Source organism: Vitis vinifera, chromosome 19 (genome assembly GCF_030704535.1).
Source record: "Vitis vinifera cultivar Pinot Noir 40024 chromosome 19, ASM3070453v1".
Classification (NCBI taxonomy): Eukaryota; Viridiplantae; Streptophyta; class Magnoliopsida; order Vitales; family Vitaceae; genus Vitis; species Vitis vinifera.
The window spans coordinates 22757187-22769137 of NC_081823.1; the positions used below are offsets into that span (position 1 = coordinate 22757187).

General features: G+C 35.8%; 1 protein-coding gene across 2 annotated transcripts in view; it reads left to right on the forward strand.

The window, feature by feature from the left end:
* Positions 1-11726, forward strand: part of LOC100264649 (BTB/POZ domain-containing protein At1g04390) — a 29252-nt gene extending 17526 nt beyond the window's left edge. Inside the window, exons 2-8 of one of the 2 annotated variants that reach the window (XM_019217359.1) lie at positions 3352-3546; positions 6500-7007; positions 7107-7240; positions 7325-7743; positions 7931-9070; positions 9784-9936; positions 10947-11726. In XM_019217359.1, the coding sequence (XP_019072904.1) occupies positions 3541-3546; positions 6500-7007; positions 7107-7240; positions 7325-7743; positions 7931-9070; positions 9784-9936; positions 10947-11397 (2811 nt within the window). In that variant the 5' untranslated portion in view covers positions 3352-3540 and the 3' untranslated portion in view covers positions 11398-11726. The remainder of the gene's footprint in view (positions 1-3351; positions 3547-6499; positions 7008-7106; positions 7241-7324; positions 7744-7930; positions 9071-9783; positions 9937-10946) is intronic. The other variant, XM_010646697.3, reaches the window with a different exon arrangement.
* Positions 11727-11951: the final 225 nt, after the last annotated feature.

Below are 11951 nucleotides of genomic sequence, written 5' to 3' on the forward strand. Positions count from 1 at the left end.
AAAGTTTCAAGCAAGCATATCTAAGTTGGGAATGGAAAACGTCTATTTACCAGCTTGAGGGCGAGTGTAGAAGAATGAAATAAGAAAAGTTGTGATTCTAAAGAGAGAATTAGGCAATCTCAATGATCAAAGGGATTTTGTTGTAATTGAGTTAGGAAAGTCCCTAATTTGGGTCCTATGATTTTTGTATATATATGTGTACGAGTCTATGTACAAAATTAATTAAGAAGAATAATAATTTTCTACCTTTTATTCTACAATATTGAATAGCCAAGCTCAAATGACAACAACTAGTGATAATTCTTTTGCCCATAGTGAAATAGTGTTGTAGCATTATAGACTAGGCCATCCAAGTTTTCCTTATTTGCAAAAACTCATCCCTTCATTATTCAAGGATAAAAATTTCTCTTCATTTCAGTGTGAAATTTGTCAACTTGCTAAGAATCATTGTTCTAATTTTCTGTCATGTCCTTATAAAGAGTCCAAACCATTTACTCTTATACACAGTGACAGTTGGGGCCCTTCTAAAGTGGCTAACTCTTCTAGCACTAAGTTGTTTGTAACATTTATTGATGATCATATCGGAGTATGTTGGGTGTTCCTTTTGAAAGAAAAATCTGATGCAGAAAAAACCTTTAACCACTTCCATATGTGGTCCAAAATCAACTCCAAACAAACATACAAGTATTGGGAACTAATAATGGTAAAGAATACTTCAATACCATTCTTGGTGCCTACTTGTTAGAACATGGAATAGTCCACCAATTCTCATGTGTTGATAAGCCCTAACAAAATGGTATTGTTGAACATAAAAATAGACACTTGTTAGAAGTAGCACATTCTCTATTATTTACCACTCAAGTTCCAAAATATATTTCGGGATAAGCCATTGTTAATGCTTCATACTTGATTAATTGAATTCCTACCCAAATATTCAACTTTCAAACACTTCTTGATTGATTGTCAACCATCTACCCATATATCAGATTATTCACCTCTCTTCCTCCTAAGGTTTTTGGATACACTATTTTTCTCCATATTTATAAACATCACCAAAGCAAACTTGATGCTCAAGTGGTCAAGTGTGTATTTATTGGCTACTCTCCAACTCAAAAGGGCTAAAAATGTTATGATCCTCTATCTAGAAAAATTGTGTCACTATGGATGTTACCTTCTTTGAGAACCAACCTTATTTCCCAAAAACTCCTCTTCAAGGGGGAACTCAACCCTGGAAGAGCCGTTTTGGGAATTGTCTTTACCCTTACTAGTTGTTGTTTCATAGCTCAATATAGCTCCTAGTCAAAATCCATCTAACCTTAATCCAACTAAAATTATCCATGACTCATCTAGGATACTAGGGACCCCTGGACTAAAACCTTTAATGCCACAACAAGTTGTTGATCAATCTACTTTGGGAGAGGAGATCACTATAACTGCTCCATAATCAAAGCTCTGTGTTTATTCAAGATGGCGAAATCTTCAAGCAATGGAAGTTCAACCTCCTGAATATTGCTATGAGCTTGGACTTATAGAAGATCCAAACAAAGGTAACTCAATTTCCTCACCCATTCCTCCTTTAAACCTTGATGTTCCTACTGCCATTAGGAAAGGAAGTAGATCTTGTACCATGCATGCTATGTCTAAATATGTGTCTTATCATAGATTGTCTCCAATCTTTAAGGGTTCTACAACTCACTTGTCTGGTTTAGAAATTCCCAAAAAATATCCAGGATTGTTGTACTTGTTCCAAAATGGAGAAAGGTAGTTATAGAGGAGATAAGGGCTCTTGAAAAAAAATGGTACTTTGAGCTTGGTAAGCCTACCAAAAGGAAAGAATCCAGTGGGATGCAAGTGGGTATTTACTATTAAATACATGACAAATGGTTCAATTGAAAGATATAAAGTCAGATTAGTTGCAAAAGGCTTCACTTAGATGTATGATATTGATTATCAAGAGACATTTACTCTAGTAGCGAAAATGAACACTATTCGGGCATTACTATCTCTTGTAGCTAATTTTGACTGGCCTTTACACCAACTGGATGTAAAGAATGGCTTTCTCAATGGAGAACTTGAAGAAGTTTATGTTAGAAAATTGGTTAATTCAATCTAAGGTAATCACCCTAGAGGACAAGTGAATAGGGTGATGGTTTCTTTTTGCAAATTTAAATTATGTGAATGCAAAAAATAATTACATGCAAATATATAATAAGAATAATATAGAGACAATTGCATATAAAAAATAAATGAATAGGGAAGAACGAATGCAAACATAAGATTTTATAGTGGTTCAGCGCAACCCAGCCTACATCCACTCTCCTCTAGCTTCAATCCTAAGCTTGAGGTTCCACTAATTCAAGGCTTCCAAACTAAGCCTTCAAGCAATACAATTGGATTATGGTTTCAATCAACCCTTTTAGACGTTTGGTTCCAAGCATTCTTTATAATTCTCAAGAGATACCCCACATCTGGGAATCCCTAAGTGATACCTCATAGTTAAATTTTTCCTTCCAAAGATTTACAAATATAGGAAATATTCTTACAAATTCCTAGTACAAAATTTAGGTTTAAATGATACAACATAAACTAGGATTGAATGGTGTACTAATGATATGCAAGTTTTAGAACAAGGTGTATTAAAAAACACTCCCCCAAAGGCTCAAATATATTTAAGAAAGATTTAGGAAGGTTAAACTCTTTAAAACACTGAAGTTTGGAGTCTTTTTATATAGAAGAGAGGTCAAACTAGCCATTAGGAGTTTGTCTGGTCGAGCTTCGGTTTGACCGGTTTGACTAGTTGTTGGAATTCAAATATTGTTAGTGACTGTTGGACCTCAACAACAAGTGTTTTGGAAGAGAGAAGGTTTTGCACCCCTTGATTGGTCCTTGATCGGGAAAGAGCAACTGGTTGACCGGTTCACTAATACCCATGATCGGTTGGACCGTTTTTGGCTCAACAATCATTTTTTTAAACTTAAAACCTTTTAAACAAGTTTAGAATGCTTTTGATACAAGGTTTTAATTGAAAACATGAAATCGTCCGATTTTAAAAGATTTTAAAGCAATTTAACTCTTGGATGATTTTGGTGCATAAGTAAAAAAGTAATGCATGAAGAACCTAGTGTACCATCAACCTTGCAAAGAGATCTCATGAAACTTAGATCTTTAAAAACACTTTTTTTTTAGGTCTTCTTCTTCTTTTTTTCCTTGATTTCCCTTTGGATTAGTTTTGTTTTTGTAATTGTCACCTCGGAAATCATCTTGCCTAATCACAGTTGAAATATAATCATTAGTTCCAAATTTTATTTTGTTATTATTAAAACCAAAATTAACGAAACATTGGTTTCACAGTTTACATGAGCCTACTCCTTGGCTTTGAGGATGTGTATGGCTTTAATAAGATGTGCAAGCTGAGAAAGTCCTTTATGGTCTAAAGCAATCTCCACACGCTTGGTTCGAGAGGTTCACAAAGTCAGTTTGTGACCATGGTTACACTTAAAGTCAAGCAAACCACACAATGTTTTACAAAACATTCAAACAATGGAGGTATTTCCATTCTCATTGTTTATGTTGATATTATTGTGACTAGTAATGGTGTTATAGAGATGGAGAGACTAAAGTAGATCTTAGCCAAAGTTTTTGAAATAAAGGATCTTGGTTAGCTAAGATACTTCTTGGGCATGAAGATAGCTAGATCAAAGAATGGGATCTTTCTCTCTCAAAGGAAGTACACCTTAGATCTCTTAAAAGAAATAGGGATGCTTGGTTGCGAACCTACTGATACTCTAATTAATGTTAATCATGGGTTGGGGTTGTCACAAAGAGCTACAGTAGATATAGGAAGATATCAAAGGCTGGTAAGAAAGTTGATCTACCTCACTCATACTTAACTCGACTTGGCATTTGTAGTGAGTGTGGTTAGCCAATTTATGCATTCCCCTCGTGAAGAACATCTTCAAGCAGTGTACAAGATTCTTAGATATTAAAGAAGACACCAGGAAAGGGATTATTATTCAAAAAGGGAGATCATGTGAGTGTTGAGGCCTTTACTGATGCTAATTAGGCTGGATCTATGAGTTACAAGAGGTTGAGATATTATACCTTTGTTGGAGGTAATTTGGTCACGTGGAGAAGCAAGAAGCAATCAATTGTTTCTAAAAGTAGTGTTGAAGCAAAGTTTAGAGCATTAGCACTTGACATTTGTGAACTCTTATGGCTAAGAAGACTTCTTAAAGAATTGAGGATATCAATTGAAACTTCTATGAAATTATATTGTGACAATAAGGCAGCAATCAACATTGTTCATAACCCTATATATCATGACAAAACCAAGCATGTCGCAGTGGACAAACATTTCATTGTAGAAAACATAAAAAATGGAGTGATTTGTACGCCTTTTATTTCTACAAAGAAGCAATTGATAGATGTTCTTACAAAGGGACTTCAAAGAGATTCATTCGAGTCATTAACTTGCAATCTGGGAATGAATGATATCTTCATGCCAACTTGAGGGGGAGTGTGGGGAATCCTATCATTGATGAATCTCATTCCTATTTTTTAGGTCCAAATTTTATGGGACGAGAATGAAAAGTTGATTAGGATGTTATATGTCTATCTATACAAAGTTTGTTTCCTATTTTCTAGGTTTTAGGTTTTTTTTTCATTTTTTACCCTTTGTAACTAGTCTATAAAAAGGGCTCATTTGTAAGCATAAAATATATGAGAAAAGATTAGGTTTTCTCAAAGGTGCAATTTTTTCAGTTACTTTTTTAGATTTCAAGATAAGGTGATGAATAGGAAGGAGAGGATAAGGTGATTTGGTTGGTGACAAAGAGCGAAAGTTTCTCCTTTATGTCCCCTTATTCTAGAGCTTAAGAGATTAGTGCCTTTTCCAATAAGGGTTGTTTGGAATGTATTGGTTCCACCTAAGGCTAGTTTTTTTTGCTTGGCAGGAGTCTTGGGGAAAAACTTTGACGCTAGATCAACTTGAGAGGAGAAGATGAACATTAGCTGACAGATGTTTCCTTTTTCATATTCAAGAGGAGTTAATTGACCATATCTTGCTACATGTGGCAAGGTGAGGGTTTTGTGGCAACTTTTGTTCTCCTTTTTTGGTATTTCTTGGGTGTTACCTTCCTTAGTAAGAGACTTTGTTAGGATGATGTGGTTCCTTTGTAGGAAAGAAATGAAAAAAAAGTTGGGGAACAACCCCTTTGTACTTTTTTTGGACAATTTGAATGGAAAGAAATAGATGATCTTTTGAAAACAAGGAACTCTCTAACCAAAGGCTGAAAACCTTGGTTCTTTGTAACTAGTTATTTTAGACCAAGTTGTATATAGCTGAAGGGCTAATGTCCTTATATTACTTCATTGATTGGTTGAGTCATTGAGGGAGGAAGTTGTTTTTTGTTATCCTTTTTCCTTTTTTTCTTAACACCTTCTAGCGACCCCTATATACATCTTGTGTACTTTGGTGAGCCCGTTGGCTCTTTATTAATACTATTTCCCATTACTTATTATAAATAAATAAATAAATAAATAAATAAAAAAATAAAACTCTAAAATAGATTTGTAATTTTTCTTTTGTTGATAAAATAGTGGGCTTAGAGCTGGCAATGCACATGGGTAAAAGATTGCAATAAGATGGATATGTGATGTTAAGCGTTACAATGAAATGGCATGTGATGAACTTTCATTTTTGGCATTAAAGAGAAGAATCATGCAAAAAAAAGTTAGTTAATTTGATGTACACCTAGTGTATACTGAAAGAATATGTCAAATTTTATTTGCTTTTGAAGTTTATGTTTGGAACTATTGAGGAAGGTTGCAATTAAATTGAAGAGAGATTTAATGAATGATAGAAGATTGTGTCTCTGAGAGAGTGAGAGTGACAGAGAGAAAAGAGGGGGGGTAGGGGAGGAGAGGCACAGCTAGCGTGGAACATTTTATTAGGAATTGAACAAAGAGTTGGTTGATTCTTGGTTGTTGGTAAATGCTAAATTATTTTGAATTATTTATGACCATCGTTGACTTTAAATATGGGCAATATGAACACTTTATATGTGGAACTTCTTTATTTCCCATAGCAGGTACTTTTGTGACACTTTCTTCTCTGGGTTAATCAATGGTTTCTTCAGAGGTTGGTCAAAATTTAATATTTAAACAATATGGAAATTAGAGGAAGCTCCTTTTATTTGTGACTTTGAAAGGTTAGAGTGTGAAAAGTGGTCAAAATAAGGCACTTATTTCTCTACTTAAATTGGCACATCACATATCACCCAACTTGGATTGATAATCCTTATTGTCATGTTATACTTGATACTTACTGGCTGAGGTTTTGTGAATTGCATTTGTATTAGGTATTAACAGGTAAGACCTGTTGATGATGTATTGGGATGGGATTAGGTGAAATTTATTGGTATAGATGATTCCTAATTCTAATGCCTTCTGGCTATTTTTTCTAGGTCGTTAAATTCATAGTTGTTTTTTCCATTTCCAGGATTCGGTTGCTGATATGATTAAGGCATTGGAAGGAATTCTTCAATGCAACAGTGAAGCTGTATTAATCATTGCAGCAAAGGTTGCATTGAAGTTAGTCCGGGACTTGCCCAGTTCAATGCTGCAATCTCATGTGTTACATCTTATTCAGCCTTTTTCATCTTTATTATCATCTCATCAAGTAAAAGTTGCTTCCCGGTGTGCAAATGGTTTGAATCATATCCTACCATATCTGAGTTTAAAGAAGGATGGAGTTATTTGGGAGATATTGAAAGAAACAAATGCAGTTATTCATGTTATCAATAATATACAAAAATTTTCCAGAGGAATGGAATCAATTAAATATTTCCAACGGATGGCTTCTCTTCTAAGGAGGATATTGTGGCAGTGGCCGCCCTCTCGCTATCGTGTATGGAATGATGCTGAGTTGTTGAGGGTTTTGGAGGTTATACGTGTAAATCCTGATTCTTCTGTTAAAGTTGCAGTTTTGCAATTGTATTCTGCTTTAGGTATTAATTTTTAGTGGTAGTGTTCTTACGTTACCATGCTCAAACCTTATTAGCTTACATTATTAATTTGTGGATAAAATTTTTTTGATTGTATGCCAGCTTTATGTGGTAATGGGGCTGAGAGGCTTCTAGAAAATGGAGAAAACCTTCTAAAAATGGTGGTGCAGTGCATGGACAGCACACAACCTCCTTCTGTTCGGATAGAGGCATTTAAACTCGCTCGGTTGTTGGCGGTAATAATCATGCTTTACAATATCCTATTTAGGTAATGAAATTTTCTTTCATGTATAAGTTATTCTCTACCAACAATTGCACAGATGAGTGGACAAAGGTGTTCAAAAATGATGAGATTGTGTTGTGAGCCCATTGTCCAAGCCATAATTTGTGGACTGAGGGGATGCAGCTTGTCAGATAGACAGATTGCTAAAGACCAGATTTCTTTGTTAGTGGAGGCAGGTCATTTGGCTCTGATTACTCGTTGGGCAGGGGAGCATCACATTTATTTTTGGAAGCTAGGAATTGACAGAGTTCTATCTACCCTTCTTCTAAGCAAATCTCATAAAGCTCAACCGCCTCAACATTCCTTGTCATTGAAAGAACTGAGAGCCATAACAGATGAGGGTCCTGCATTCATCTGGGATATTATTGGTGGGCTTGTAACCCACTGTGGGGAAGATTTCAATCCTGAGATGAATGGCAGTGACGTTTTCATCGGCATCCTTATTGGTTGTGCATGGTAGTGTCCCTATCCATCGATACTACGGTATTCTTAATTTTGCTTTTCTTTTCTTTTTTATTTTGTTCTATTCTTTCTTCCTCAGGGACCTGATCTATGTTTTTTTCTGGTCATTTTAACATATAATATTTACCTTTATCTTCTGGTTGCTGATTTATTTTATAATTCTGCGTATGTTCTTTAATAGCTTGACCTTTGTGGACTCGGTTCATCAAAGTAGTCAGATTTATCAAGATGCTGCCAACAATATCAGTGGCCGTTCAGCATCTAGAGCAGTTCTGATGATGATTTATTCTCCCTGCAAATACATTGCATCACAGGCCCGATCCAAATTGTCTGAGGCTCTAAAGCCAGAAGGAAAGCGTTATCTAAAATCCTTGATGGATTACCTATGCTATGTCTCATCCAGGGATGAGTTTGGAAGACCAGATGAACGCACTTTCTTTAGCATAGTGGGATTGACGTGTTATTCGGGTTTGCCACAGTATCGAAAGTATGTTTTACAGAGTGAAGGGATAAAAATGCTGCTGGCCTTTATAAAGCAGTGCTTAAAAAATGATTTCCATTTGGGAAGGCTAAGTTTTGCCTCTAATTCACAAAATATGTTCAGTAGCTGGACATGTTGCCAGACATGTGCAGAAGATTGGGATGGCGGAGGCATTCTTGTGCTTTTTGGTCTGTGGGGACTAGCTGAATTGATCCACAATTCTGGTCCCATGAGAAATCACCCTGATTTATTTTGTGGTCAGATGGAATATACTGAAGCTCAATTCATTAATAAACTCCAAGAGATCTGCAGTGATACTTCTATTCCTGGGCTAAGATGGTATGCTGCATACCTTCTTAGTTATTTTGGAGTGTATGGTTTTCCAAGTAGACTTGGAAAAAGGATTGGGAACGCATTTGGTGAAAAGGAAAATGCAGATATGCAACTCATTCTTAAAAATGGAGAATCTTTGAGCATTCATGGTGTTGTTCTTATGGTCCAATGTCCATCATTGCTGCAGACTGTGGAGCTGCCTCTTGATAAGGGAAGTTCTGATGGTTCTCCAGTTAGACAATATACAGAGTTGACGAAAAAGTTCAAGAAAGAAGTTCATTTATCTTCTCATGTACATCACCTGCCATTAGTGAAGCTATTGGAATTTGTTTACTTGGGATATTTACAAGCAGGAGAAGACCTTTTGAAGTCATTGAAAAGTTTTGCTAAACATTGCAAACTGCAACCTCTACTACAAATGCTTCATAGAAATCGTCCAAAGTGGGGCATGGCTTTTCCTGGATTGGATCTTGCTCTTGCACTCAATTCTGATGGGCATACTTTTTCGTATGTTTCTATTTGATTATTATCTTAAAAGACATCTTAAAATTGCATCAAATTAGCATGATCTTTTTCTTTTCTTCTTGACCCCTAGATTTTGAATTTAATGGAGTTTTCATGAGCAACACTTTAGAGACATTTAAAACTTTATGCCTTCTCATTGTTCAATTAAATGACCATCTACTGGACTGACAGTACATCTCTCAGCCTGGCCAGTCAATGGAAATTTAATATCAATAACTTCTTAGGAATCTCTTGTTCTGGAGATTTGCACTCTGTGACTAGAGTTGGAAGACTCTTGTGTTCTGATTCATCCAATAGTAGTGGTAGAAGATGTTCTGGTTCATCCAAGATTAGAGATGGGATAGAAGACTTTCTGGTGTCCTGGTTCATCCATCATGTGCAATCCTTGGCATGTCCAGGAATGTCTTGATTATGTTAGATGTTTTGATGGATAGGAGTTGCTGATAAGTGAGGGAAGGAGTTTGTAGGTAAAACATTTTTGAAGATCATCCTTTTTTTTCTTCCCTGATAGGTAACATGCACTTTTTTTCCTTTTTTTTTTTTTTCTAGGATTGAACTTGGTACCTCCTACATGCCCACCCAATCCTTGCATTAGAGCTGGGCCTCAAGGGCCTTTGAAGACCATCTTTATAAGTACCTTCTATATTTTTGGGGTCAAGGATTCTAAATTGTTTTTATTTATATTTTTATTTCAGGGATGTTGCCTTGGAAGCTGAAGCAACTGAAGTGATGCAGTGGACATGCAAATTCTGCCCTGTTTTAGTGCCTCATATGCATGTCCACAAAGTCATATTGTGGTCAAGTTGTGATTATTTCCGGGCCATGTTCCGGTCAGGGATGCAGGAGAGGTACTTACACACATACACTTTGGTATAAGAGGGTACTTCATATTTCCTTTTGATGCATCTTTTAGAGGGTGTTTGTTTTTTTGGCTTTTTAATGTAAACAATTTGTTTTCAGAATTTAGGTTGTTTGTTTTTCTACTTTTTCATGACTTATTATAAAATTTTTACTGAATAGAAAAAATCAAAATATTTACCTTTTTCTAAATAAAAAAAATAACATATTGGTTTTTCTTTACTTTTTAATACTTAATAGAAATAAAATACTACAAAAACAAACAATCTAATATTTAATGCTATTAAGCATTAAAGTTCTATTTAGAATTAAGTAAAAAAACAAACACCACCTTAGTCTCCCTTGATAGAGTCCCTACAAAAAGTAGAGTTTGTATATGTATAAAACAAAAGGGCACAATCTCTTGATCTATTGTGTAAAAGCTATAAAGTTGGTATTTCACCTGTATTTGGGACTTTGAATTCATTATTTATAGTCTACTACTACTGTAGATGCTATGCATATGGGCACCACTTTGGAGGAGCTCTGTCCAAGGAACTATCATGGAAGTCTTCTAACTTACCCCCATCAGATTAAGTGCTCTTCTGAAATGCCTAAATACATATCAGCTAGACACCTAAAGTGTCCAAATTTTTAAACAAAGTTTTTTTGTTTGCTTTATTTTATTTTATTTTATTTTTAATCATAAAAAATGTTTAAAAAAAATGTCATCTTCCAGAAAACCAGAGTGCAACACATTGCATATCAATTACCCTGCAGTGATTTGGTAATTAAGATATATCTGATACCCCTGTGCTGATTTAGTAATTAAGACATATCCTGGAACTATAGACATATTCTTCTTTTAATAGATTGCCCAGCAGTTTGTTCTCTGCTTGATATGCATGTTCGTACTGTATTACTGTAGAATATATATCCTAAGTTACCTCTTTGTGCTCTTTGCGCTTATTTTGGTGGTCCTTCTATATCTCAACCAATGCAACATTTTTTATCCTTGCAGCCGTTCCCCCTTCATAAAGGTCCCTGTTAGTTGGGAGGCATTGGTTAAACTAGTGGACTGGTTGTATTCTGATAAACTGCCAACACTCGTCACTGGCTGTTTATGGGATAACATGGATGAAAGGAAAAAGCTACAGGAGCTGCAACCGTACTTGGAGCTTTGTTGGCTTGCAGACTATTGGTTATTGGACAATATTCAGGAACACTGCTCAAGAGTGATCAACTCTTGCCTGGATTCTTCTGGAAACTTGTCTCTTGAAGTACTCCAGATAGCTGCTAGGCTCTCCCTGTGGAAGTTGGCTGAGACTGCAGTAAATCGCTTAGGCCCTTCTTATAGCCGTCTCCGCCTCACTGGTGAAATTGAAAAGCTGGATAAAGACCTTGCTGACATGGTTCGTGTTGCCTCTGTTCGACATTCCCAGGATTCAACCAAATGCAAGTTAGAAGAGTAAAAGGAGACAACAGGCAAGTTATAGTAACTATTTGTGCATACACCATACATTTTATAGGATTGAACCTAGCTTTGGAACATCGAAACTGTTTGCAACCTAGTTCCACCACTGAATGTATTTTTCTATATCTTTCAAGAGGATTGAACCTAGCTTTGTTAATACACCATACATTTTATAGGATTGAACCTAGCTTTGGAACTTTGAAACTGTTTGCAACCTAGTTCCACCACTGAATGTATTCTCTGTATCTTTCAAGAGGTGTTGAATGAAAGCCACTACCAATAGACAAAATGTTGAAGGAAGCCAATACAAGATTTTCTTTGGCTGCATCTGGGTGTTTTGAGTCTCCAGCTTCCGTCTTTTGTTTGAAAAATTCCTTGAAGATCATTCAGTGGACTGAGCTTTGCTGTAGTCTATCAAACCACTACCAGTTCTTCACTGAGTCTTGAATTATAGAGATGTTAGTTAACAAAGAATGATCAACCAGTGGGCTACCTCTTGCCAAGCTAAGAATATGTTTGATGGTGATTTTAGAAAGCATTTCTAATCTTTTC